Genomic DNA, 23,605 nt, shown 5'->3' with positions numbered 1-23,605 from the left:
GGGCGCTCTGAATGTGACGAGGCAGATGCTGTCGTCTCCGTTCATGACCTAGGTCTGGGATCTTGGTCAACACACCACTCCCGCAGCCGCAGGCCCAGTCAAAGCGATATATTTGATCACATGTCTCTTGAGAGGCTTTCCCCAAAGCCATTTTATTCAGCTGCAGAGATTGAAGCTGACATACGGCACCAAATGGAGAACAATCTTACATGGAGCGAGATGGATCAGGAGGAATTCCTTCCGGTCAATTCATTCGAGAAGATCTTCAACATCGGAGCTGTGATGTCTCTCATCAGAAGCATATATCAGGACGTTACTGATGAAGAGTTGACTCGCAAGGCTTGCCAGATCTGGGGAAACGACACGGGTAGCCGGCGAAGGATCATGGCCACGCTGGTGTTCATGAAGCAGCCGAGCCGCATCGGAGACTTCATCCAAGAAGAAATCTTCGATCACCATTTACCACTGTGTCACAAGATGAAGAGTAGGAAAGAGTTCAGAACTCTGGGAGGTGAACGCGAAAACTCGACACTATTCCGAGACTGGGAGCGAGTTCACATCGATCTGTTCTATGTTTATCAGAGGATGATCTTTGTCCCATTCCTGAGCATGGGAGATGGCATCCTCCGCTCATATGTATTCGATGGCAATGTCAGACTCCCTTGGGATAAGTTCAAGCATGTGACGAATGGAGGACACGGAATCATTCACCGCATGGAGATTCATGCGAGCCATCACGACTACGCAGGCAGCAATGTGAGATTTGTACCTAAAATGTATTTGTCTAAGGCCGTTACTAATTTTTCGCTGCCAGAATCCAGGTAGACCGCCATGTTTTGCAGTCAAAGAGATAAATGGCGCGGACCACGAATCCTATCGCAAAGAGCTCAGAGCTCTCGAAAAGTCATGCGCTAGGGTACAGAAGGAGAAACATCTTATAAAGCTACTTCTTACTTTCCAGCATGGCAATAAACCATATCTTGTGTTCGAGTGGGCAGATGGTAACTTGGAGCAATTCTGGAAAAGAAGGCAGGTTGAGATATCACCCTCGGCGACAAAGTGGATGGCAGAGCAATGCCGGGGTATTACCAATGCCATCAAACGCATTCATGGACTCGCAACATGGCAGAGAGAAGAAAGGGCGTCAGGTCAACAAGAGACGTGGGTCAAGGATTGGGGACGGCATGGCGATATAAAGCCGACCAATATCTTATGGTTTTTGACTCACGGAGAAGATCGGGACCACCTCGTTGTTGCCGATTTGGGATTAACACGATATCACTCGAGCCTCACGAAATCTCGTGTCATGAGAGTCGACGGCTATACCGGAACCTATCGAGCCCCGGAAATCGACCTTGGCAGCCCCATTTCGCCCAAGTATGACATCTGGTCGCTCGGTTGCGTTTTTTTCGAGTTTTGCATCTGGTATCTACTGGGATATGAAGACGTTGAGAACTTCCAGAGAGACCGCAATCTCAATCGCTGGTCGGATAATGTGGAGGACAAAGAAGAACCTGATAACAGTTACTTCGTAACTTCGCATGTGTCTGGCAAGGGCAAGCAAGCCCAGCTTCACCCGGCTGTGCATAAGGTGAGTAAAGCCAACTTGCACTTACAAGACTTACAGGTTCGTGAATACTAACAATGTTGTACTCAGTGGGTCAAAAGACTGAAAAGGTTGCCGTCCTCTAAAGGGTTCGTATGCCTGATGCTAGGCCTGATAATGAGAGAAATGCTTGTTATCGAGCCTAAGAAAAGGCTCTCTATTGACATGATTTCTACGGAATTGTCAAATATACAATCTTTGCTGGAAGAATTTTCGCTGGAAGATAGTGTGAAAGGCTTTACTCGCTTCTCAGGTACTACGAGTAAAGTTTACCAGTCACCGGGGCCCAAGGTCTCCAAGGTAAGTTTTCCCTTTGTCTTGGTAGAGAGATGTTAGTAACCCCTCCTCCAGGACCACCTCCAAGTACCAGGATCTCCTGCAAGCTTTGTCACATTCGCAGAAGGGAACAGTACAATCCCTGAAAATATCATGTCAAGTGTGTATCATCGGGACAGAGCTCTGTCGATTGATTCCAGCAATGCGGGCTCGGACGATGGCTCATGGAACGATCGGAGCACGGCTACAACGAGTGTCTTCGATGAAGAACTAGATGATCCCACAGCGAGGCCAAATATGATGTCATCTTATCGAGCCAATCACCAAGTATCTTAGACACATCGATCTACTACTAAGTACGTTGGGACAACGATGATAAGAAAACGATGGAAACTGCGAGAAAGGAGTACTTCTGTTGACTGCGATACACATAAGTAGTCATAATGACTGTCTGACGTTGCATAACTTAATTTCAGGGAGCAACCCAAAGATATCAATCGAGCACGCTTAATTTGACTTGTGGCCACTTCAACAATGCATGAACGTCGCCTGAATCTGCTGGATCATACGGTGATTATGTTGTCTGATCGATAACAGGTAGCCGGGGCAAGCGAAATGAGTCATCACAAGCACTGTGTCATTGCGTAAATCATTGCGTAAAGGAAGGGCGGGCTCATTTTTGATGGTATTGAACAAATCTTCCTTTCTCATGACTCGCAGACATTGGAGATATGCCCCACTTAGAGAGAGCGTTTTCTCTTACATAGTCCATAGAATTTTAAGTATAAGGGCTAGAGAGCATCTCAGATTGGCCCTCTAGATCTGCGTAGCTCGACTTCGACGCACGGTCTAGATGTTCCCTACATCAAGTTGAGCCGTTGTCGCGAAACCTTCAATTCTACAAGCTCCGTATCATACTAGTGGACTGAGTCACGTATCTACTTTCTGCATCGGCATAGCCTCGCTATATCATCATGCTGTGCCTGGCAGTTTCAATACCTTACTAGAAAGGCCTTCGAGAGGCTTCTGTCATGATTCAAGACTTGTCTTTTATTTCCCACGCAGTAGGTTGCTTTTGTAAATTATAGATGTCCACCATTATTTCCCAGGGAAGGCGGGGCTTCCGGTGAAGGGAGGTATCCTCGCCGGGTTTTGAACCTTCCTACCTCTTTCTCTGATTATTGTGTCTTTATCACTCTGCCGTTTCGAAAACGCAACCCCCCCTGTGAAAGGTGGCACTTTCGCTGCGTTCTGAACCTCTCTGCCTCTTTCTCTAATTATTGTGTCTTTATCGCTCTGTCGTTTTGGGAACGCGACTCCGCCGGTAAACGGTGGGGCTTTGGCTGTGTTCTTGACGCGACTAACATTCTCAACCTCACTGGGCAAACAATTAGCACAAAGAGGGTCTATCTGAAGCTTTCGTCAGACTTACGTTGAATCAAAGGGGAGAGCGCTAGCCTCGAAGAGAGATACAGCAACCACAAGGGCAGAGAAAAACTTCATGATTACTATCGTTAAGCTCAAGCTGCGACGAAAGTAGATTGTTTTGGGTAAAGGCAACTCGCTTTTAGCCGTTGGTGAAATCATTAACGCTTTATAATACTCTTGAAAATTAGATCGGCCTCGGTGTTTGGCATAAACCCCTTGAAGACCGTGTCGCTGATGCACACAAGGTTCAAGGCGACGTTTCCGTGTGTTTAGGAAACACGACTCGCGCTCTAACGTCGTTTCCAGTAGCCAAGGACGGCCTTTTTTCGCCGAGTGATCTCGCAATAAAAGTGCCCGATAAACTTTAAGGCTTGATTCAGAAAGTGGGCGAGGCCAAAAATAGTTTCAACCATCCGAACTTTTGAGTGATCGCTGAAAATCATTGCAAGTCCGGTGTGTTATTTGGGACAGACATGGACAACACTTATGAGGAATACGTATTGCACAAGTAGTGTTGCAAATGTCTTGGTTCTATGAAGGGGCTTGAGAAGACTGGGATTCATTTCGAAGATGTCTATTAAATACAGTATATTGCAATAAGTCTAATCCTGGACCTGGAAATTCTATCTATACAACCCACAACTAAGCAATTCTACTAAGTAATAAGTACATCACTGAGCAGGCTTGGTCACGAAGGCTTTGTTCGAAGAACGCGTCTCGCCATCCATAGTTTAATATGATCGCATCGTTACTGTATCTGCCACTACTTTTTGCCTGACATGCCACCTAAGCAAGCGACCTCACTCGTTCTAGAAGCCCAATGTAAGACATCAAACGCCTAGGCCGCTCCAGCAGCCGCAACTCCGGCACCCGTGGACAAGTTGGCTTTCTTGCCAGTCTCTTTGCCGTTACCTCCATTCTTCTTCTTGCCGTCGTCAACCGCCGTACCATTGTTCTTGTTTCCAGCCTGGTTTCCCTTCCCGTTATCCTTGCCCTTGTTCTTGTCGGCATTCGCGTTTCCATTGTTCTTCTTTCCATCTTTATTGTTGTTATTGTTATTGGCGCCGGCGTTGGCACCAGCGTTGGCATTTCCACCCGCCTTGCCGTTGTTGTTCTTCTTGCCGTCGTTATTGTTCTTGCCGTTGTTCTTCTTCCCATCATTGTTGTTCTTCCCCTTTCCGTTGTCTGCGGCCGTACCGTTATTTTTGTTTCCACCAGCACCGTTGTTCTTCTTCCCGTTGTTCTTGGCGGCATTGTTGTTTTTCTTTCCGGTGTTCTTGCATCTGCATGCTTTACCCTTTGCGTCTTTGCCTCTCTTCTTTCCCTTGGCGCATCCTTGACAATTGTTGTTGTTCTTCTTTTTGCCATCGTTGTTGTTCTTCCCGTCGTTCTTCTTGCCGCCTCCTGCCATTCGGTTAGCCTAGTAATAAACGCTATACTGTCAAACTTCCTACCAGCAGTGTTGTTGGCCTGGCGTGCTATGAGCTCGCCAAAATTGGCAGCCTCGTCAGTGTCACGGGTGGTGAGATCGCTCTCATCATCCTCTTCCGCTCTATCTTCAATCGAGAATGGATGTAAAGGTGAATGTTGTTCGTCTCTATCAACAAGAGCAGGGCTGTCCGTGATGGCCTCGAGGTCTCGGGCAATCTCGTCGCGGGTAGCGATGAGACCGGCGTCTGTGATAGCTGCGGCGGCAAGGCCAGCCAGGAAGAGAACGGAAATGGGCTTCATTGTTGTTGGAGTGAATGTGAGAGTTGTTGAGAGTGAGGGAAGTGGAAATTTGAGATGGAAATATCTAGAAGATAAAGGCAAAAGTGAAAGAAAGGAAAGCGTCCGGCGCAATGAAGCAATCTGGCTGCTGTTGGTGTGATGCTGGTTTCAAGGCCCTGATAATACATGGGAATATTCTATGCTTTATAGAGTCGGTCGGTATAGTGTCGATGGGCAGATATCAGCATTGCAATCAACCACATGTTGAGGTGTGCTGGCCTGACATCCTCCTCACCCCTGGTCTGTCAAATCAATCACTTACACATTGTGCCGGCGAAACCGAAGGCTGTCAAAACAATCAAGGTGATATGTACAGGTCCGTGGGAAAATGGTGTGCATGTTGCACAGCCATCGAGGATCTGTGTTCGTCTGGTGTCATGTAAGTGCTGCCATCCCTTCGCTTGGAACGTCTGTACGGAGACCTCAAGTTCGGATTCGGCTGTAAGCGGGATTTTCTGCAACACTTTAGACGAAGACATCGCTTGAGAATCCAGTACGTATCGAGTAATATGGTTAGTTTGTATGATCAGCAAACCAAGCATTGGGTATTCTGCTTGGGCCGCCGGCAGGTTTGTGCCGACTCATTTAGCACCGCCTCCATTGATTCAAATTCCCATGGAGAACTGGGAGTGATGCGAAGCTTCTGTCGCAGATCATTGTCGCCGCGGGGAAAGCATCTGCGGAGGCCGAGGCCAGCGGTTGAAGGATTGGAGGTGAAGGGAACAGGCGGCCTGGGCTAGCTGACTTGGTCGGTTGGCTCGTGCCGAACAGCTTTGATACCACACTACAGGAGCTAGCGAGTGAGGATCTGCTGTCTCGTGTGGGCTTCCTTTTTGGGCTTTCTGAGACAGCGGTTATTCCAGACCATCGACAAGCGATCCTTTCAGTCTCATTTTTGAGACGGATTAGAGTTAAACTGTTGAGCTGAACAGTTCATTGTCCATGAAGAATTCCACAATCTGGTCGATCTCAGGCTTTGACATAGGCCCTGAAAAATCTACCTAGACGAAGATGTGTTGCGCATCCCTACTTGCTTAAACGCCCGATCCGGGCGTTTGGCCAGATCATCGTCCGAGCTACTCTTCACAGTTCTCTGTGCCGACATCTGGAGCAATTGACCTCGACGTTGCAAGTTGTCCGACTATCCGCGAATTATTTACCTGACGGGCTAGGAGCCTTTTTTGCCGCGGAAACTAGTTGCCGTGTCTTTGTTAGCGACAAGCTAGGATTAAAGTTGTCTCAAGTAAAATTAGTGTTGAGCAGGTTTGACCAGGTGGGTTGAGCCTCTTTCAATGAGCCTTACTCTTTCAGCCAGGTGCATCCTTGCTCGAAATCCATCCCACAACCGTGTAACTAATATGATGCTCTGCCGTGATCCGAGCTGCTCGCATGTTGAGAAAGGTATCAAAAAGTGTGCCCATTATGATGAGATGAGTTCTGTCAGATGGAATGGCAGGCTCCATCCTTCTCCGCATGTGCAGAAACAGGCAGAGGAGTTGGATGAGCTCAATCGTGCGGTATTAGTCACAACCTGAGTCAATCAGTAAGGATTAGATGATCATTGACGCTTCAACTTCATTTGGGCTGGAAAGTCACCGGTCCGTGTTTGGAATTTCTCACGTGGTAACGATCTTCTCAATCTTCCGCGGGATCCCATGATCTGTTCCGACGGGATAGGGTCATTTATTGATGCTCGGAGCTCCGAGAGAAGTAGAGGGCAGCGTCCAATTTCACCGACAAGAAAATACTAAGGTACTCGAGCATGGGACGTTGCTGCGAAAGCCAGACATCCGCGGGAAAGTCCGCAGATGAGTGAGGACTTTTGATTGGTAGAGAAAAGAAATACCAGCTATGTAAGTAGGTATTACCTGAATACGCGAACCTTTTAGCATTGGAGGCGCTCAACAGATGATAAATTCTTCAAGACTTTTTTCGTCTACCAACTACTCACATTGACCGAAAGACGGCCATGTGCTTGCATTACTGAAGCTGGTTTCTTCATGAACTTGTAAGTATGCGACGGCGATGCTGCTTCACCGTTCCCGAGACATTGTCCGAGGTATGTATATTTCTGCTCAGAAACAAGTCTGGAACCTTGAAATTACGTAGAAATTAGCAGGAGTTTTTCTTAACGAAACTTCTCTCTCAACTATCTAGCTCTTCGCTCGCTACAAAGCTAGTTCTCCGCTTCTTCCTGGCTTCCTCCTACTGCAATCGGTGTAGCCAGCCAAGGGTTCTCAAGTAAAGCTGCTGCTGAGGGGCGATGCGAAGGATCGTACTGGAAAATAGATCTAAGCATGGCAATGATCTGCTTTTCCTCGTCATCGTCCACATCCTCTGCTTTGTGGGCTTTTACAAGCTGCTCCAGAGTCTCATGAAGTTGGGGCGATCCGCGCTCGCCTGCTTCGAATTCAAACCCATCCATATCATCATCACCATCACCAAATTCGTCTGCTCCACCATCCAATAGACTGTGGTCGGAGTTTCCGTCCTCGGAGAATTCTTCTTCGAAGTCCATTGGGCGCGCATCAAGTCGGTCTCCATCCGAGCCGTAGTACTTCGTTGCATTCGGCCATTTTGCCGACAGATTCTCTGGCAGCGATCCGATGATGTCAGTGAGCTGTCTCAGGTGCTCATCCTTGACACCATTGTCGCTTAGACCGAAAGGAGGGAGTTCAAATAGGGCCGCGCCTGTGATGAGTTCGTAGGCGAGACAACCGAAACTCCAAATATCGATCCCAGTGCCGAAGGCCTCGTCCAGGATTGCCTCGGGTGCTCGTAAAGACACCGGAGTCACAACTGAGCGCGGCGGATCGTCTATACGAAAAGCTAGAGCCAGGTTAGCCTCAAAAATTCAAAGCTATGGAGATGTCCTACCTCCGCCTAAGTCCGAAAGCTTTGTCACTTCATCTTGCCCTGTGAGCGCGAATTCCGACAAGGGCTCAGACACAGCCAGGTATTTGGGAGCCCATTTGTCAGGCTTGCCATCAATGCGCTGCAAGTGCTCGATATTTGTAGAGTCCTCGGCTTGCTTAAGCACCTGGCGCTCGAAATGAGTGAGGTCCCGCAGAGCGAAGAGAATGTTGCCGGACTGAAGGTCGCCGTGAACTATGTCATTCTCATGGAGGAACCGTAGCCCTGAAAGCACGTGTCGTAAAATACGTTTGGTTTTGTCCTTTGCAAAGCGTCGTACAGGTGGGTTACGGGGATCATAAATCTCGGCCGGGGCGTTGAGGACGGAGGACATGCTTGGACCCATGGGTTCGAGTACAAGACAAAGATGTCTTCCATTAGGGCCGTCATGGTAGAACGAATCTAGTAGGGCCACGACAAATCTTGAGCACGGGTCCTCTGGTACCCTTTCGGCGAGGAGGCGTTGGATCTTCACTTCGTTTGGTTCATCTCGTTTGGCTACCTCGATCTTCAAAGCAACGTAACGATTATTTATAGAGACATATGAGTTGAACGAAACTCGGTGGAAAACTTGAAGTGGAGGGAATATTGGCGACGCGACTTACGATGAATCAAAAGCAAGCCAGACAGTTCCGAATGAGCCGTTCCCAAGCTTTCGTATAACTTCGTAGTGACCGTCTAAAACATCACCAAAGTGAACCGGATGAAGTCCTCCAGGATGATAAGACTCTGCCCATTCACATGGCGTACCAGCTTGGTGAAATCTGAAGTTTTCCTCTGACGAAGGGTCGGTCGAAGGAGGCGTTGGCGGTGGCGACGACATGGTGAATTTGCGGTCAACTCGGGGTTCCACAGAAGCTGCAATTTCGGCGAAGCTTGGTGTTGATATATCAGGGTATGCGCTGGCCTGATAAAAGCTTCCGAGCCTCGATGCGGGGGATGATGAAAAGTTGAAGAACTTGAGATGTAAACACGGGAATGAAGTTAACGAAGATCAATCAGTGCCTTGGCTTATGCCGCGTGCTTGTGGAATCCGCCGTGCACCCCACTCACGCACCCACAGACTACACCGATCGCCTTGCCGCCCATTAGCACGCTGACAATGGTGCCCCACTGTAGATCAGTCTGGACGCTTACAGACACTCTGCCCGGGACTTCGACTCTTAGGTAGTGTCAGTGTGCCAGTAGGTACACCTCGGCGCACCATAGGTAACTGCACTGGTTGGTCCACCGGCCCCAGCCACAGTGGCACAGCTCAATGAGCCTAGCGGCAGTCGGCCTAGTCGATTTCAGGGAGTTCAATCCCACAAACATCTAACAACAGCGAGCTTTGCTCGGCCTATCAACGCCTCGTACGCCAGTGGTCAGATTAGAATGGCCTTCTCGAGATATGTGTCTTAGGCTGTTATCATGTATGAATTTCCCCTCTCAGCATACTTTAAGTGGTTGGCACATCTAATGGCTTTCTAGTAATGGTCCCCATACAAGTTATAGTGATGCAAGAAGTCACTTGACGGTGGACTTTTACACCCCAGGCGGCACTGCGGAAACATTCAGATACCATTCTAGGCGGCATGTCCCGGCAGCTTCGCCAGCTCGTAGGCAGGGACGTAGCTGGCGCTGAAACATTTACGTCTAGAAACATCGGTGTAATAAAGGCGGTATCTTCGGAAAACTTCCCCACTCATGCTAATGTACAATAACGGACGGAGCCAATGTTTGTAAGGATACTGACTTATTGCACAATACAAGAAATTTTCCGTGAAAGGGAAGTCAACTCCAAGTGAAGGTAGATAGTATGAATGACAGGGGAGTGTCGATACATGTAGCAAAAGGTCATACCCCAAGTCTTGCCACAAATCAGACAACAGCGAATCCTCAGCCTTTGTTTGATGTAGGAGAGCACTTCGGGTTTCGATAACTATATGTGAATATTTCCTTGCCATTATTTCCTTATTTCCCTTTGTTCTTCTATATCAGTATAAAAGTCAACAGAAAGATTCAGCTTCCAACGGTGATGAGAACGTGGATATCGATCAGACTAGCCATGTTGGGGCATGATTATGATTTGTGACACATTGAAGGGAATTTCTCAAAGCAATTTCAGTTGGAACACAATGTGGTTCACAAATGCAGTTCAATAGTCTATATATGAGGCAGAGAAGATCGCATTCGCGTATCGCCAGAATCTAGCAATCGAGTTTTGCCCTCCCAGCTACCCTACCTTTACGACGATACTCCGTACGTTTTGTTTCTCATCTTACACCCTGATCTCTGCTGTAATTCGTCCCTGTCAGATCAGAAAGCCTTTGCTACCTAGAGAATCCGATGAAGTGTGTTCAATGCTTCGAAGAGCAAGAGGAATTCAACCACTATATCTTGGATTTATATGGCAAGCCTCTAACTTCATGATTCGTCATATGTTTTAGATCGCCAACTTGGTAAATTCATTTTGCAGTCCCAATAATAGTTCAACGTCTTTTGTATCGTATTGGCAGCTTAACGATAAGAAGCCACGAAAGGTCATAAATTACAAAGGAGTTCCCTGGTTGATTGCCGCTTGCCTCTTGCTCTTGGTTCAGGTGGAATACACCAGTGGTAGGTTTTGCTAGGACAAAGGCAGACATTCTGGGCAGACAGATCTTGAAGCGTAGGTAATGGTAATTGAGGGGCGATGAGCGTCCAATCACAGTTTCCATATGTTCAACTCACTGTCAACTCTTTCAGGAAGGTGTGTTGGATGTCGTTATCCTTTGGCTCCAGGGATCAAGATGTGCGGACATATTTTGTCCCCGGTTCCGTTGCAATCAAGCGGACGAAGTGTCTTGGCCGTCCAACTCTGTTCCTGGCGAGGGATTTACCCCTCATCACCTCACCTACCACGCCATGCAGGGTCTTTGCCCAATATTGAATGCTTGGCACCGCTCGGGAATAACTCTATGCGATGAGACAGGCATGTCAAAGCGAATCAAGGAAGGGCTCTGCGCGGTGCCAAATTTGAAGGCTCGGCTTTTCACTGGGGACCTTCTAAGGTGAATATTGTGTAAGACTTTAGTCAGTTCTGCAGCCTGTTAGCTAGATTTAACTTCTAGTGAATGACGATCGGCCATCGGAGCCTGAATTTACCCGTAGGCGTTACATCTTGCAATGGATTCCACCTTAATAGGCGGCCGACTTCGGATCTTCGACAAGGATCCCAATTAGGCTCCGTTCCGAACCTTCCACATTAACTTCAGTAGCCAGGCTTGGACCTGCATCAGATGCCGGTGCATAATCCTCATTGGAACGCACATTGGTAGTGTAGTGCCTGTAAGGTCAGTTCATGATGGCCTTTACTCCTCTGTGTTGGCCGGGGTAAGAAGCATTTACCGCCATTCTGTTCGGCGTGATATCCGAGCCAGAAAACTCTCGCCTTCTACCGCGCCTGTTCTGTGGTCCATTTCTAAGAATTCGATTGGCGAAGATGTGCCAAGCTCCGGCCACGGGTGTCACCTCGGTAGAAAGAAGGTGACCACCGACTATCACCGAGCAGGAAGCTGGCATCTAATCTAATCATACCCATCTTGCCCGATCCACTCGAATGCAACTAAACCATTGAGCATAATTGAACCCCTGCATTCCACATAGTCCCATTGACAAGATGCTCCGCGCCAGGCGAGGTGAGCAGCATTGGGGATTTTGAAGATATCCCCTAATTACCTAAGTACCTGGCCCGTTGGCTTTCTTAGTACATAAGGTGATAAGAGCCTGCTCCGTTGGTCACTCATGTTGCACCATCCCACCGGCCAAGGCTCAATGCTGCCTTGTCCTTCTTGCTCATCAAGACTTGCCGTGGGCTCTGAGTAATCGTTTTCAGACGTTACACTTCATCATGGAAATCAAGTCTCTCTTGGCTTTGGCCTCCTTCATCTTCTGTGGAGAAATCCTTGCGCAGACGTCTTCAGTTGACCCTGAAGCAATTCTTGGACCAATTTCCCCAATCTCCATCGAAAGTGGCCGATACATCGTCAAATTCTCATCCTCCGGCTCAGCCAAATTCAGAAAGCGTGACGGAAATCTTGTATGACTAGTCCTTGGATCTGAGCTACGAAAGAAATGCATCCCTCTGACATAACCACAGGACACTGCCGGCTTCTTTACCACCCTCCAGGATGCCGGCAAAGATGCTTCCCCAGCAGTGAGCTTCAACTCGCAGCTGTTTCACGGGGCTTCCTTTGACCTAAAGAACGATACTTCTGAAACCGTAGCCGATATTCAAGCTCTGCCGGAAGTTGAGAAGATATGGTCTGCTGCACTTTTCTCACTTCCCATCACGACTGAAGCGGTTGTGCAGACAGAGTTCCCCACTTGGAACCCTCACAATGACACCAACGTCGCTCTTGCGCATGCCAACGGCCATTTCGGCGAAGGTGTGGTAGTTGCGATTGTTGACTCTGGTGTTGATTACAATCACCCTGCTCTTGGAGGCGGTTTCGGCTCAGGGTTCAAGGTCGAGAGCGGCTACGATTTTGTCGGCGACAACTACGAACCTGGAGATGTCTACCTTCCAGACGAGGATCCTATTGACTGCAACGGTCATGGCACACACGTTGCTGGCATCATCGCCAGCAGCAACGAGTTCGTGCCTGGTGTTGCACCGTCGGCCCGTCTTCGTGCTTATAAAGTATTTGGGTGCGGGGGCAGCACCTACGAGGACGTGATTGTTGCGGGCTTCCTCCGAGCTCACGAGGAGGGCGCAGATATTGTCAGTGCCTCGCTTGGTTCCAACAGAGGATTCGTCGACACCCCTCTTGCGGTGGTGGCAACCGCCATCCAAGCTGCCGGCACCTTTGTCTCCATCGCTGCTGGAAACGCTGGTGAAAGCAGTAAGTCTGCCTCAAATCGAGAGAAGTAGGCTACAGCTGACCGGTGGTGGTAGATGGCCCATGGTATACTAGCAGCGGAGGCAATGGCATCGGAAGTACTGCTGTTGGGAGTGTAGAGCATGACGAGCTCGTGGCATGGACGGCAACTGCACGCTCAAGTAGTGGCGAAAGTCGCGATTTCGTGCGTATTCGACATCCCAATCCGACACTAATGCTAGATACAACAAAGAGATTGAGAACTGACGTACGCTTTTAGATCTACCTTGCTGACAACGGAGTTCAATGGTCACTCAACGGAGCGGCCCCCGCTTCGTGGGCCCCCAATCCTCGAGACCATGCTGATCAGTGTGGCATTGATTTCGCTATTCCTGATACCAACGTTTTGGTACTTCCGTGAGTTCAATTGGATCCCTGCTGTGCCAAAGTTTTCCTAACCATGGACCATAGCCGAGCGGATTGTGGATGGCAGAGGACCGACAGCGGCTTGATGGAAAAGGTGAACTGGGTGCTGATTTACAACTACAACGGCTCCGATTGGGAGATCCCTGGTCGTGTTCGATACGACGCCGAGCGGCAAGCCAAAGGGTGTAAGTTTAAGATCTCTCGTGTGATGCACAAGATCGGATCTGACAACCACTACCAGACAGCTTGATCACCTATGAAGACGGAGACTGGCTCGTCAGCCAACATGAGAGGAATTACACCGTCACCTTTGAGTTTGTCAGCGACAACAAACCTGCTGCTATTGAACGTCCTTCCTTCGCAGGAGGGAGGATCGACCAGTTCACATCTTGGGGTCCAACCCTGGACGCGCGCATGGTCCCCCAAATTTCTGCACCAGGTAGGTTTTCTAAACGATCTTAGAGATTACACGATTGACAGTTTCCAAGGTGGCTCGATATTTTCTACCTTCCCGATAGGCTCAGGCAGTTGGGCGACACTTTCGGGAACCAGTATGGCCACTCCTTACGTGAGTATTGTATCAAGAGTACCGATGCGAGCTCGACATTTGACTAAAACCCATTAGATATCTGGCGTTGCTGCTCTGTTCTTCTCATCCCGCGGTGGACGAGCTGCCCTCGGGGACGGTGGTGCCAAGCTGGCTCATGAAGTCATTGTTGCTAGCGGCAAACCGATTCGTCATTACGACGGCACTGATAACCTCGCGTGAGTAATCCCTTCGTGTTTCGTTTTTCTGTTGGGGGACGAATGCTGATATAAGTTCTATTCTCTCAGATCCGTGATTCATCAGGGAGCAGGTCTGGTTGATGCCTTCAAAGTTGTGGGTTATTCGACCCTCGTAAGCCCAGCAGTGCTCAACCTCAACGACACGGAGCATTTCCAGGGTACTCAAAGCGTACAGATCACCAACTCTGGTGATGAGCCTGCGACGTACCAGTTAAATCACGAAGCTGGGATTACTGCCCTCACCAAGAGTGCCGGAACTGCTTGGGTATCTGTATCTCCTCCATACGTCTCCGGGGACGGAAATACTGCCACGGTCATATTCTCGCCTGCCGAGCTCACCTTGGGTCCCGGTGAAAGCGGTTCTGTTTCTGTTACTTTTACTGAGCCATCTTCACCTGATGCTAGCACTCTTCCAGTTTACGGAGGGTCAATTGTGGTTGCTGGCTCTCAGGGAGAAGTGGTACGAGTGTCTTACATGGGTAAGTCAGTCGCATTTCATAACCACATTGAGTTCAGCTAACAAGTTTCAGGAATCAAGGGCTCTCTGTATGCCAGTGATGTCTGGGAGATGGAGCGAGGTGTTCCTCTGCTACTCAGCGGATATGGCGGCCTCATGGAGGAGGGCCACAACTACACATTTGAGGAAGGTGGCGATGTTCCGCAGCCGTATTTCAATGTCCTTTGGTCAACTCAAGAAATCAGCTTCGATGTAAGACCAAGCACTTCACTCATCGCTACAGACCTCTAACACTGCACCACTAGTATGTCGCGCGCGACTGGAACGAGACAGACTGGGCCTACCCAGCAGTCCCTGGGCAGGCCAAATACCTTGGTTCCTTCATCACAGTTCCCCAAGGGCTTTCGGACTCTATCACCTCCTTCCCTCTGAGGAATTACCCGCGAAACGGTGGTGGTGTCTATGCCCCTCCACAGAATGTTTTCGCTCATGGAGGGGATATACCTGCTGGCGAGTACCGCATTCTCTGTCGCGCACTCCGTACCTTCGGCGATCCCAACAACTTGAACGACTGGCAATACAAGGTCTCACCGTGGTTCCGCATCACTAGGGAGAAGCCGCCTGTCACTGCGACTCCCACGACAGCGGAGGCCAATCCGGCCCCAACGACCTCTTCCGTCAGTTTGCCGGAGCCATGCGCCGCAACTTCCACACCAGTCAGCATCGAGGCAACCCTTGCTTCCGGCGAAGGTCCTTACAACTTATACCTCTACGCTGACTTTGCTTCGATCGATCTGACGGGATCTCAAACCCCGTTGAACTTCTCCATCACCAACGGCACTCAAGTCCAGACTTGGTTCAACTCCTCTTGGAGGTTCCTCTCTGTGCATACCAACACCAACAGTTTGATCTACGTGTACGCGTCGAGCCGTGTGACTGGCGCCTTTTCTTTCCTCGGATGCACCGTCACAGATGGTGTCTTGGGCTGCGAATCTAACGGCAAGTCTGCGCTCTACGTTTGCGACAGCACCACTGGACTTTTGCGCTACGGAACTCAGCCTCTTGATGGGTGCCAGACTGTCACTCTCAAAGTTGGGCCAAGAGAGAATCCGAACTGCGCAGCTACGACGACTTCTGTTACTGCTACAGAAATAACAGCGGCGCCGACTACTTTGTCGACTGCAGTCGCCTCGGTCTCATTGTCTTGACTTGGATCTGAGGGGACTTTTGGGCATAATCTTGGGCAGTTACTAACCTGAATGGTATTACTGATTCAGTAAATACTGTCATTCAACCTTGTACATACTTTACCTTTCCCCGTGTAGCTGTAAACGCTATCGGCACATAAACCTGATACACGAATTTCACTCATGACCTAAAAGTTGTGTTGAATGCGTTGACGAGATTGGTTTTAGCAGTTTGCTTATATGTTTTATCCTTAAACTATATACACGATGAACTAATTGCATCAGTAAGTTACCATATGTCCAAGGGTAAATATGTTACTCTCATCTCCAGTCATAAAAATTTGTAATTCATCCCTTAGTTGGGGTAGTCCTTCAGCAAAATTCCGTAGCCCTCAAGCAGAGATGGGCCCCCGGCAACAACCGTAATCTGGTCATTGGTCCCGACGACAACACCGTAGAGGTACCGATCTCCGTTCTCGTTGATCCAGAAAGGACCTCCAGACTGTCCACCTTGAGCATCGGCATCAGTCACAACCGGGGAACCCCTATCACACAGCGTCGCGGACGAAGCCGTGATAGCCTCTTGACGGTAGGCCTGTTGTCCGCCCTTGTCACCAGGGTACCCGTAGTGGAAGAACATGGCGCGGTTGAGCTGAGTGTCAGGGTTCACCGTCTTCAACCCAAGCCAGCCGTTGGTGGACCCAGCCTTCTCGCCGAGGACGAAGATGGCCCAGTCGTAGGCGTTGGCGCACCAGCCTTCCTGACCGTAGTCGGGGCGGAAGACGCGGATCACGTCGTAGCCCCCGAGAGCCTCGCCGTTGTCGTAAGCGGGCTGGAAGCGGGCAGTTGCACCATTCTCTGGGATGCAGTGGCGCGCAGTGACAACGTGGCGGGAACCGATCAAGGCACCACTGCAGATTGCACCGTTGGAAAGTGCGATTCTACCCATGGCACGGTAGGGGTAGTCCTTGTTGGTCCAGAGGACACGGTTGTCGACGCCTCCGATGATGCCGCGCTTAGAGGGTTGAGAAGACCCAGGGTTTGAGGGGGGGAAGTCCGTGAAGTTGGCATCTTGACCGCTAAGACTAAGGGTCACGACCTCGGGGACGACTCCAGCCACCTTGCGCTCCTTGAGTGAAGAGACAATGGTAGGGTCGAAGCCAATGGGCTTGATCAAGGTTGATGGGTCTGGTAGGTTGGCACCTTCAACTGTAGGAGCAGCGAAAGCGCATGATCCGAAAGAGAGAGCCGCGGTGGCGGCGAAGGGCACAAAGCGAACCATTGTGTTTCAAGGGCCGAAGGAGAAATCAGTTGGTAGTGATTGAGTTGTGAGGCTGGGATGAGCTGATTCTGAAAGTTATCGATGTCTGAGAGCAACACAGACTTTATAGTCGCCCAAGTTGACTCACTGGCAACTTCGCATCTCATCAATACTGAAAGGGTCTCGACCCGGTCATGACCCAAAGCTAAGGAAGTTTACTGGAATCATTGCTGCCTGGGAATGCATGCTACGTTGGCTTGGACCCATCAATCAAGCTCTATAGGATGTTGCTAGACAGTTAGACTAAACTGGGGTAAGTTGGCCCCCATCGTCGGACTAAAAAACGAGCATAAGCGCCTGGAACGCTCGTTTGGAAGCTAAGGAACGGGTAAGATACTAGGTCTACGCTATGAGTGCGAGCGGCTAGTCAGAATTCTGCCCTGTCGATCCGACTGCAGGGCCCAGAACCATCAGGCGACGACCAGAGACCTTTGCAAAGGAACGCTTGGCGCATCCAAAGGAAGATGAGAAATGGGATGGTTTTCAGGGGATGTTTGAATAGCCTTGCAACGCTGATAGGTGAGATCGCGTTTATCCCTGCCCCCTTTTTTTAGGTTGCGAGATTGAGCTGAGGCGGATGCTACCCGCCGCGGAAGCAGTCAGACGAACTCCACAGAATCCTTCAGGGCTATGTTGAGTTGAAGCCTATTCAAGGATGCGGGTTGCGGGAACAACACAACCGGATGAACGGTGATGGTAAAATGCATCTATGGTTGTTGGTGGCGTTTTCAGTACTCCTCTTTTGACCTCCGTCTGCCCACTGAAGGCATCAACATGGTCGCTCTGGAACAGAGCCGCAGAGACCATGGATCTCTAATCGTTAAACCGCCTCAACTCGTCAAGCATCCGATCTCCCCTTGAGATCAAGGCGACATCCGCCGTTGCCAACTCTAATCACATGAGATGATATGCATTTGAGTTTCCAGTCAGTGAGACAAAAATGCAGCTCGATGAACTTTACCTTTTCCGTTATTGTCAGCCCGACTTCTAAGTGATGATTTCTCGGAGTGCAACTGCGCCAGTAAGCAGAGCGTAACATCGACTAAGAGAAATTGAGTGCCAAGCTTCACGAAAAGCTTTCATGAACCACGGTAGAATCGAATCACGCAACGTTCTCGATTCCTCATTCTCACGCGGAATATTTCTCTGTGCCTCGACCGTTAGAAGTTATTGTGGCTATGTGCATGCTTAAAGCCCAAAAATACAACCCCGAACATTTGTAAGCTACCTTTTGTGGGGCCGCCGATGCAGGTGAGCCTCCTTCGTGGGCAGGGTAACTTCGCTTGAAGTGTCTACCACTCAACTCCTCAAGATGTCGTAGCTCATGACAAAGGCAAGCGACCGATGCGATTTTGGTACCGGCCTGTTCAATGCTTACTTTCAATTAGGAAGGGTCATGTGTAACTCTTCTAAAGCGCATTTTCTGTGAAGCATTGAAGCAGAGGACATTGCGAGCTTGGTGCACTTAGGGTAGACCGCAGAGCTAATCTACAGTTGAAGACACACAATAACAACCACAGGGCCCTCGGCCGCAAACTCCTGTCCAGAGCTTCGGCCCGAACGACATCAGAGTAACCACGATTGGTGATGAAAATGACAGATCGTGTAATACACTCTGCTCTCAAGATCTCTACTCGGCAGAAACCAGCAAAGTAAACGTCATACAATCAACCGTCGCCATAGATGATAGTGTACGGTGGACAGTGGATCCCGAGAACTCGGCTGCAACACTCGCACAGGACTCGATCTCGGATCCGTCGTCCAGAGAAATCAGGCGGAGCAGCTTCACAGACTCCTCGGTATCATGTCACCAACCTCCCTTCTACATACCCAGGCACCGTTTGGGGGGCAAAACAAGGTCCGTCGTGTAGCCGCGCAATCGAGCTCTAGGATACACCCGAGATTGCGAAGTTTGCGCGCGTATGGAAGGAGCCATTCCAAGCGCCAACGTCATGTGCAGCGGTGTCACAAAGTCCATGAATGTCATTTGGGCCGGTCGAGCGATCGTGATAGGATGCACGACACGCCGCCGTGTTGGAAGGTTTGTGAGGATGTGCTGTAATGTCCCAAATGTTGTCAGGCTTGATGGTCCATCAGCGGTCAACCACCCTGACTGCATTTCGGGTCCGACGTCTTCAAAAATGTCACGAGATGAAAGGTTAGAAGATGGCGATCATAAAAATTGATATTTTGAGCAAAATGCAAAAGAATTGGGCCCTAACCAGGATTCGAACCTGGGACCTCTCCCAGACGTGTCGTGAAGACCCTAAGGGAGAATCATACCGCTAGACCATCAGGGCGGATGAACAGATTTGGAATATGTTTCGTGATTCCAGCACCAAATTTAGAACTTATATATGGTTAGCAGAAGTCGAAGAGAAGAGTCTTCTCTGCATCCGCTGCAGGAAAACCTTGATGTGATCAATAAGAGCTTGCGTGACCATCACTACAGATGCCGATTCTTCGTTGACTTAAGAGATGTTAGACTTCGCATCGATAGTAACATCTTGGTCATTACATCAATGCATCTCTTTGGCCATATGACACTTCCCCGGGTGTACGTATCGTTCATTCTCTTGAAAAGCTGGCCATGACATCCAGTCTGAGTAACTAGACAAGGTCTTGTTAGAACTTCATTCCTGCCCATTACAAAGTGTACTGGAAGTCCGGCCTCTTGTCCCCGAGCGCCTCGATCTCTTTCTCAGACTTATTCTCAACCCAGTGATCTCTCTTCCCCTCCCTCCTCTTCTTATTTTCGATCCTCAGCAATGTCGTCATGAGAGCACTGCCACCGCACAGGAAGATGGACATGTACGCCAATACAACGCCGTGGCCCTCTGGGAACCTCGGGCCGTGGAAGTAAATGTTGGAGCTGACGATACCGTTCAGGTTTCCCCATCCAATCACGAACCCTAACACCACGCCACGCTTGTAGACGCCTTCATTGTTGTTGGCCACCCAGGTGATGGTGTTGGCGATACACGGGTAGATCCCCAGAGCTCCGAGGAAGGTGCCAGCATACTTGACCTGGGCGCTTTCGGTGGCAATGAGCATGCAGAAGCCTACTATGCCGATGAGACTGACACCAATATTACATAGGCCACGTTGTTTCGTCCTGTCCGCCACATATCCGATAAAGATGGTGAAAATCGCCGCCGCAGCATAAGGCGGAACCGTCATCAGTTGCGATCGTACGATACTCGTATTCCATCCAAGTTCGTTGACGATAGTAGGCAAGAACAGGCTGAAGGCGTACAGCGGCATGTCGCAGCCCATGTAGATGACCATTCCCAGCCACATCTTCCAGTCCTTTACGGCCTGCCAGAAGAAGGTCATCTTGAACTCTTCGTGGTTGGCAGAAGCCTGCTGGTCCATCTTGAGACGGCGGATGACGCGGGCCCGATCGTCGTCAGAGAGAAACTTAGCCTCATCGGGGAAGTCGTGGACCATCCAGAAGGACGCGACGCCGAAGATCACGGTAAGGAGGCCCTCCAGAATGAAGATCCATGCCCAGCCCGGGCGGCCGCCGACGCCGGCCATTTGCTCGATTCCTGCTGCGAGGGCACCGCCGAATGAGCCCGAGATGGCTGCTGCTGAGAAGAAGATGGCCTGGACAGGTTAGCTGGATGATATGTCAAGCTAGATTGGGAACGTACAGCACGAATGCCGAATTCTGATCTCTTGTACCAACACGACAGGTAGTAGTTGACACCAGGGAAAAGCCCAGCCTCGGTAAGACCCAAAAACCAGCGTGCAGCCATCAACCCACTCCAGTTGTGTACGAATCCCATGCCCGTCATCGATGCACCCCAGAGAATCCTACATTTGATCAGCACATGGCACCGGGTTAAAAGTCCCAAGGGGCCGTCCATAACTTACATGATGATTGGAATAAAGATTGATGGCCGCAACTTCTTGAGCAGGATGTTCGTCAAGGGCTCGAATACCGCATACGAGACGAAGAAGATGGTGAGCGACGAGTTGTACATGGAGCTCGTCAATCCCAGGTCTTTGTTCAGACCAGCGATTTTCGCATTTCCAATGTTGGTTCTGTCGAGGAAAGCTAAGAGGTAGAGGATGCATAGCTGTATTGCTGTCAGTCAAGCGCACTTACACCCACAGAAAAGCATGCATGATACGTACCCATGGAATGAGGATCCAGTCAAGCCGCCTGACTAACTTTCGTTCCTACAATGTGCATGTCAGTTTACTGGGTTTTTGATTGGATGTAGGGCCATGACATACGACTTGAAGCCTCTCTTCTTCACTGAGATGCGCATCAGGGTCACGCGGAATATCTTGCGTGCCTGGGTCTGATGTATGCGAGGCCGCAGCCTTCTCCGTGTCGCTCATGGTGGCGGGATGTATCTGGAGCCGATCTCAACGTCTGGTCTCGACTGATATCAAAGCGGGAGACCTGGGAAGAGAAAAAGACAAGCTTCGCAGTAGAAAGCTCAGGTTTTTCGAATAGACTTAGTTAGTCAGATGCTGGGGAAAGGTCTGAGTCAACGCTGGCTCAGTGGCGGACGAATGAGTTTGGGGTGATAACCAATGTTCTTGACGGGAGCCAAACCAGATCGGCGGGAGACCTGGTCAAATATAAACTAAGGAGACCTGCCCGCGACGGCGGGAGGTGGGGAACGCAAGAGCAACCCTCCCCCATCACCGGCAGACGGCCTTCGGGATACACTCGGCAATGGAACCTGCTCTGTGACTGGTAGCCAAACCGCTGCAGCGGAACAAGTGGCTTATCGTTAGTAGCCATTGGGGGCTCCACGTTTGGCGTAGAACAGAGGACTCGGTCAAGGGATGTTGATGCGCCGCTTTCGAGCGGCGTGGTGAATCTGAAATAATACAATGTTAGGGCGTCTAGTATGGAGTAGACTCGCGCGGTTGTCCTGCAGGACCAAGACTTGGAACACGGGCGGCGACGTCAATAGTAAAGGGATGAACCTCGGCAGCAATATCTGCTTCTCGAAGGATGCGAGAGAAGCCAAGGGGGGGACATCGGAGACATGCGTGCATCGACTGAGTCCTCTGACATGTCTTAGCCTTGCGAACTCCAGTTCATGACCACGGATGTGTATTCACCATGAACCGAGATCCCGAGACCCATGGTGACTTGCTAGGCAGACTAGAATAGCTGGGTTCACAGCATATTCTGATTTCGTGCTTAAAGAAGTCACAGGGCAGCGGTAGAGAGGGCGCAACCCACCCGTATCGAATGCTTCTCCCGACAGAGTGAAAGCTTGCCAGTGGAGCAAGTTCATGGCATGGGCCGGGGGCTCCATCCGAAACTCCATTCGCCCGTGGGGAGAGTCTGGGGAGGGGGATTCTTCCCGTTGAGACTAAGAAGAGAGGGGGGGGATCTAACGGTCATCGGTCCGCATGGGAAAGCGAAGAGTAGCTTATCTCCGGCGTGACCCCGCGGTTGCAAGCTCAGTCACTCGACCACAACAAGCATCGATCTGCGCCTTAGGCGCTCTAGCATTGGGGCGAGCTGATGCCGGGCAAGCTTGATTTGACGGCCGACACTTCGGACTGAAAAAGAAGTACCGCTGGATCTGCAGTAAGCTCGGTCAATGGCAACTAGTTGACAGCCCCTCAAGATGATGCCAGCCACTCCGCCCTTCCAGCTAGTCCTAGTGGGACGGGGAACGGGCTGGGTCGTTGTGCATGTATTTCAAATACACCCACGTGAGGACAAGGGTGACGCCGTTGCTCGAGATCTGTGCAGTAGTCGCACGAACACCGCAGAGTGGCACAAGAAACACCGTATAGCGAGGTTGGATGGCCAATGATGCCGTGTGCTCGGCTGGCCTGGTCTTGCTGTGCGACTGAGATACACTGCAGATGGCCGCCCCGCAGATAAGTCGTTGATAATTAGAATAGGCAGGTCCATGACTACAATGGACTGGCGTGCGATCACGAGCATGATTCAAGCATATCGCTGGTTCGAAGACCGACGTCGCTTGGGGGTTCGTCAACGAAATGGTGCCAATTATGTTGGATGCATTTGCGCCGTTAAATGGCCCCGGGATGGTAGGTCTTGTCCCGGCTTGGCATGCTGCAGCGCCTTGATCCGCAACATAGAAAGCTATTGATTATGCTGGACCGTTGAATGGATCAAGCATTAGTCGGTGCTGAATATTCGTCCAAAGATGAGTGGACGGAGGCTAGGCATTAGGTGCCATCTGAAGTTCTGAACACGAGTAGGTAGGCCCACTGACTGCACGAAGCCGAAGAGATATCCATGTCGATGCGGCGCCTGGTCCCGAACCGGCCGTAACGGGTCCCGACACCCTGGCTTGGCAATCCGCGTCCGGGGCCAGGCTGGCGGTAGGGAGGGCCCGTCGGTCGGGACATGGCAGAGAGCCGTCGATAATTCTCTGTCGCAAGCCGAATGGCCGTTGTTGAGCCGCTCCAGCCATCGGTTGTCTCGAGGAACCACTGCTTTCATGTTCCAAGCTCTTGGGGCGGGAGCTTGCCTCTAGAGCTCATTGACTGAATGGTTCTCCTCAGGTTTCGGGAGCTTGCGGATAGCTGGACTTCCAAGCTCGACATCCTGGACTTGTTCGACGCGTGAAATTGGCG

General features: G+C 50.3%; 7 protein-coding genes and 1 non-coding gene across 8 annotated transcripts; 3 read left to right on the top strand and 5 right to left on the bottom strand.

Moving 5' to 3' along the window:
• Nucleotides 1–192: 192 nt before the first annotated feature.
• Nucleotides 193–1,692, top strand: N0V96_004542 (uncharacterized protein; the record flags this gene model as incomplete). The annotated part of the gene is made up of 3 exons (XM_065757139.1): nucleotides 193–756; nucleotides 962–1,595; nucleotides 1,658–1,692. The coding sequence occupies 3 exons, from the start codon at nucleotides 193–195 to the stop codon at nucleotides 1,690–1,692; spliced, it is 1,233 nt and encodes a 410-aa protein (XP_065614352.1).
• Nucleotides 1,693–4,148: 2,456 nt separating this feature from the next.
• N0V96_004541 (uncharacterized protein) lies at nucleotides 4,149–5,041 on the bottom strand (the record flags this gene model as incomplete). Its single annotated transcript, XM_053188605.2, has 2 exons — nucleotides 4,149–4,714; nucleotides 4,765–5,041. The coding sequence occupies 2 exons, from the start codon at nucleotides 5,039–5,041 to the stop codon at nucleotides 4,149–4,151; spliced, it is 843 nt and encodes a 280-aa protein (XP_053054567.2).
• A 2,215-nt stretch (nucleotides 5,042–7,256) lies between these two features.
• On the bottom strand, nucleotides 7,257–8,327 carry N0V96_004540 (uncharacterized protein; the record flags this gene model as incomplete). The annotated part of the gene is made up of 2 exons (XM_053188604.2): nucleotides 7,257–7,897; nucleotides 7,958–8,327. The coding sequence occupies 2 exons, from the start codon at nucleotides 8,325–8,327 to the stop codon at nucleotides 7,257–7,259; spliced, it is 1,011 nt and encodes a 336-aa protein (XP_053054566.2).
• Nucleotides 8,328–11,864: 3,537 nt separating this feature from the next.
• Nucleotides 11,865–12,887, top strand: N0V96_004539 (uncharacterized protein; the record flags this gene model as incomplete). Its single annotated transcript, XM_053188603.2, has 2 exons — nucleotides 11,865–12,053; nucleotides 12,114–12,887. The coding sequence occupies 2 exons, from the start codon at nucleotides 11,865–11,867 to the stop codon at nucleotides 12,885–12,887; spliced, it is 963 nt and encodes a 320-aa protein (XP_053054565.2).
• A 407-nt stretch (nucleotides 12,888–13,294) lies between these two features.
• Nucleotides 13,295–15,722, top strand: N0V96_004538 (uncharacterized protein; the record flags this gene model as incomplete). Its single annotated transcript, XM_053188602.2, has 8 exons — nucleotides 13,295–13,445; nucleotides 13,502–13,699; nucleotides 13,779–13,828; nucleotides 13,886–14,025; nucleotides 14,095–14,525; nucleotides 14,577–14,755; nucleotides 14,809–15,572; nucleotides 15,626–15,722. 8 exons carry the CDS (start codon nucleotides 13,295–13,297, stop codon nucleotides 15,720–15,722), a joined length of 2,010 nt encoding a protein of 669 aa, XP_053054564.2.
• Nucleotides 15,723–16,045: 323 nt separating this feature from the next.
• N0V96_004537 (uncharacterized protein) lies at nucleotides 16,046–16,972 on the bottom strand (the record flags this gene model as incomplete). Its single annotated transcript, XM_053188601.2, has 1 exon — nucleotides 16,046–16,972. One exon carries the CDS (start codon nucleotides 16,970–16,972, stop codon nucleotides 16,046–16,048), a length of 927 nt encoding a protein of 308 aa, XP_053054563.2.
• Nucleotides 16,973–19,224: 2,252 nt separating this feature from the next.
• Nucleotides 19,225–19,311, bottom strand: N0V96_004536. The gene has a single exon. It is a non-coding gene; the product is annotated as a tRNA-Pro (tRNA).
• A 346-nt stretch (nucleotides 19,312–19,657) lies between these two features.
• On the bottom strand, nucleotides 19,658–21,364 carry N0V96_004535 (uncharacterized protein; the record flags this gene model as incomplete). The annotated part of the gene is made up of 5 exons (XM_065757138.1): nucleotides 19,658–20,620; nucleotides 20,668–20,830; nucleotides 20,891–21,096; nucleotides 21,155–21,199; nucleotides 21,257–21,364. 5 exons carry the CDS (start codon nucleotides 21,362–21,364, stop codon nucleotides 19,658–19,660), a joined length of 1,485 nt encoding a protein of 494 aa, XP_065614351.1.
• Between the last annotated feature and the right edge of the window lie 2,241 nt (nucleotides 21,365–23,605).

Source organism: Colletotrichum fioriniae (genome assembly GCF_027942845.1).
Source record: "Colletotrichum fioriniae strain IMI 355084 chromosome Unknown scaffold_4, whole genome shotgun sequence".
Taxonomy (NCBI): domain Eukaryota; kingdom Fungi; phylum Ascomycota; class Sordariomycetes; order Glomerellales; family Glomerellaceae; genus Colletotrichum; species Colletotrichum fioriniae.
This window is presented reverse-complemented; position numbering and strand designations above follow the sequence as displayed.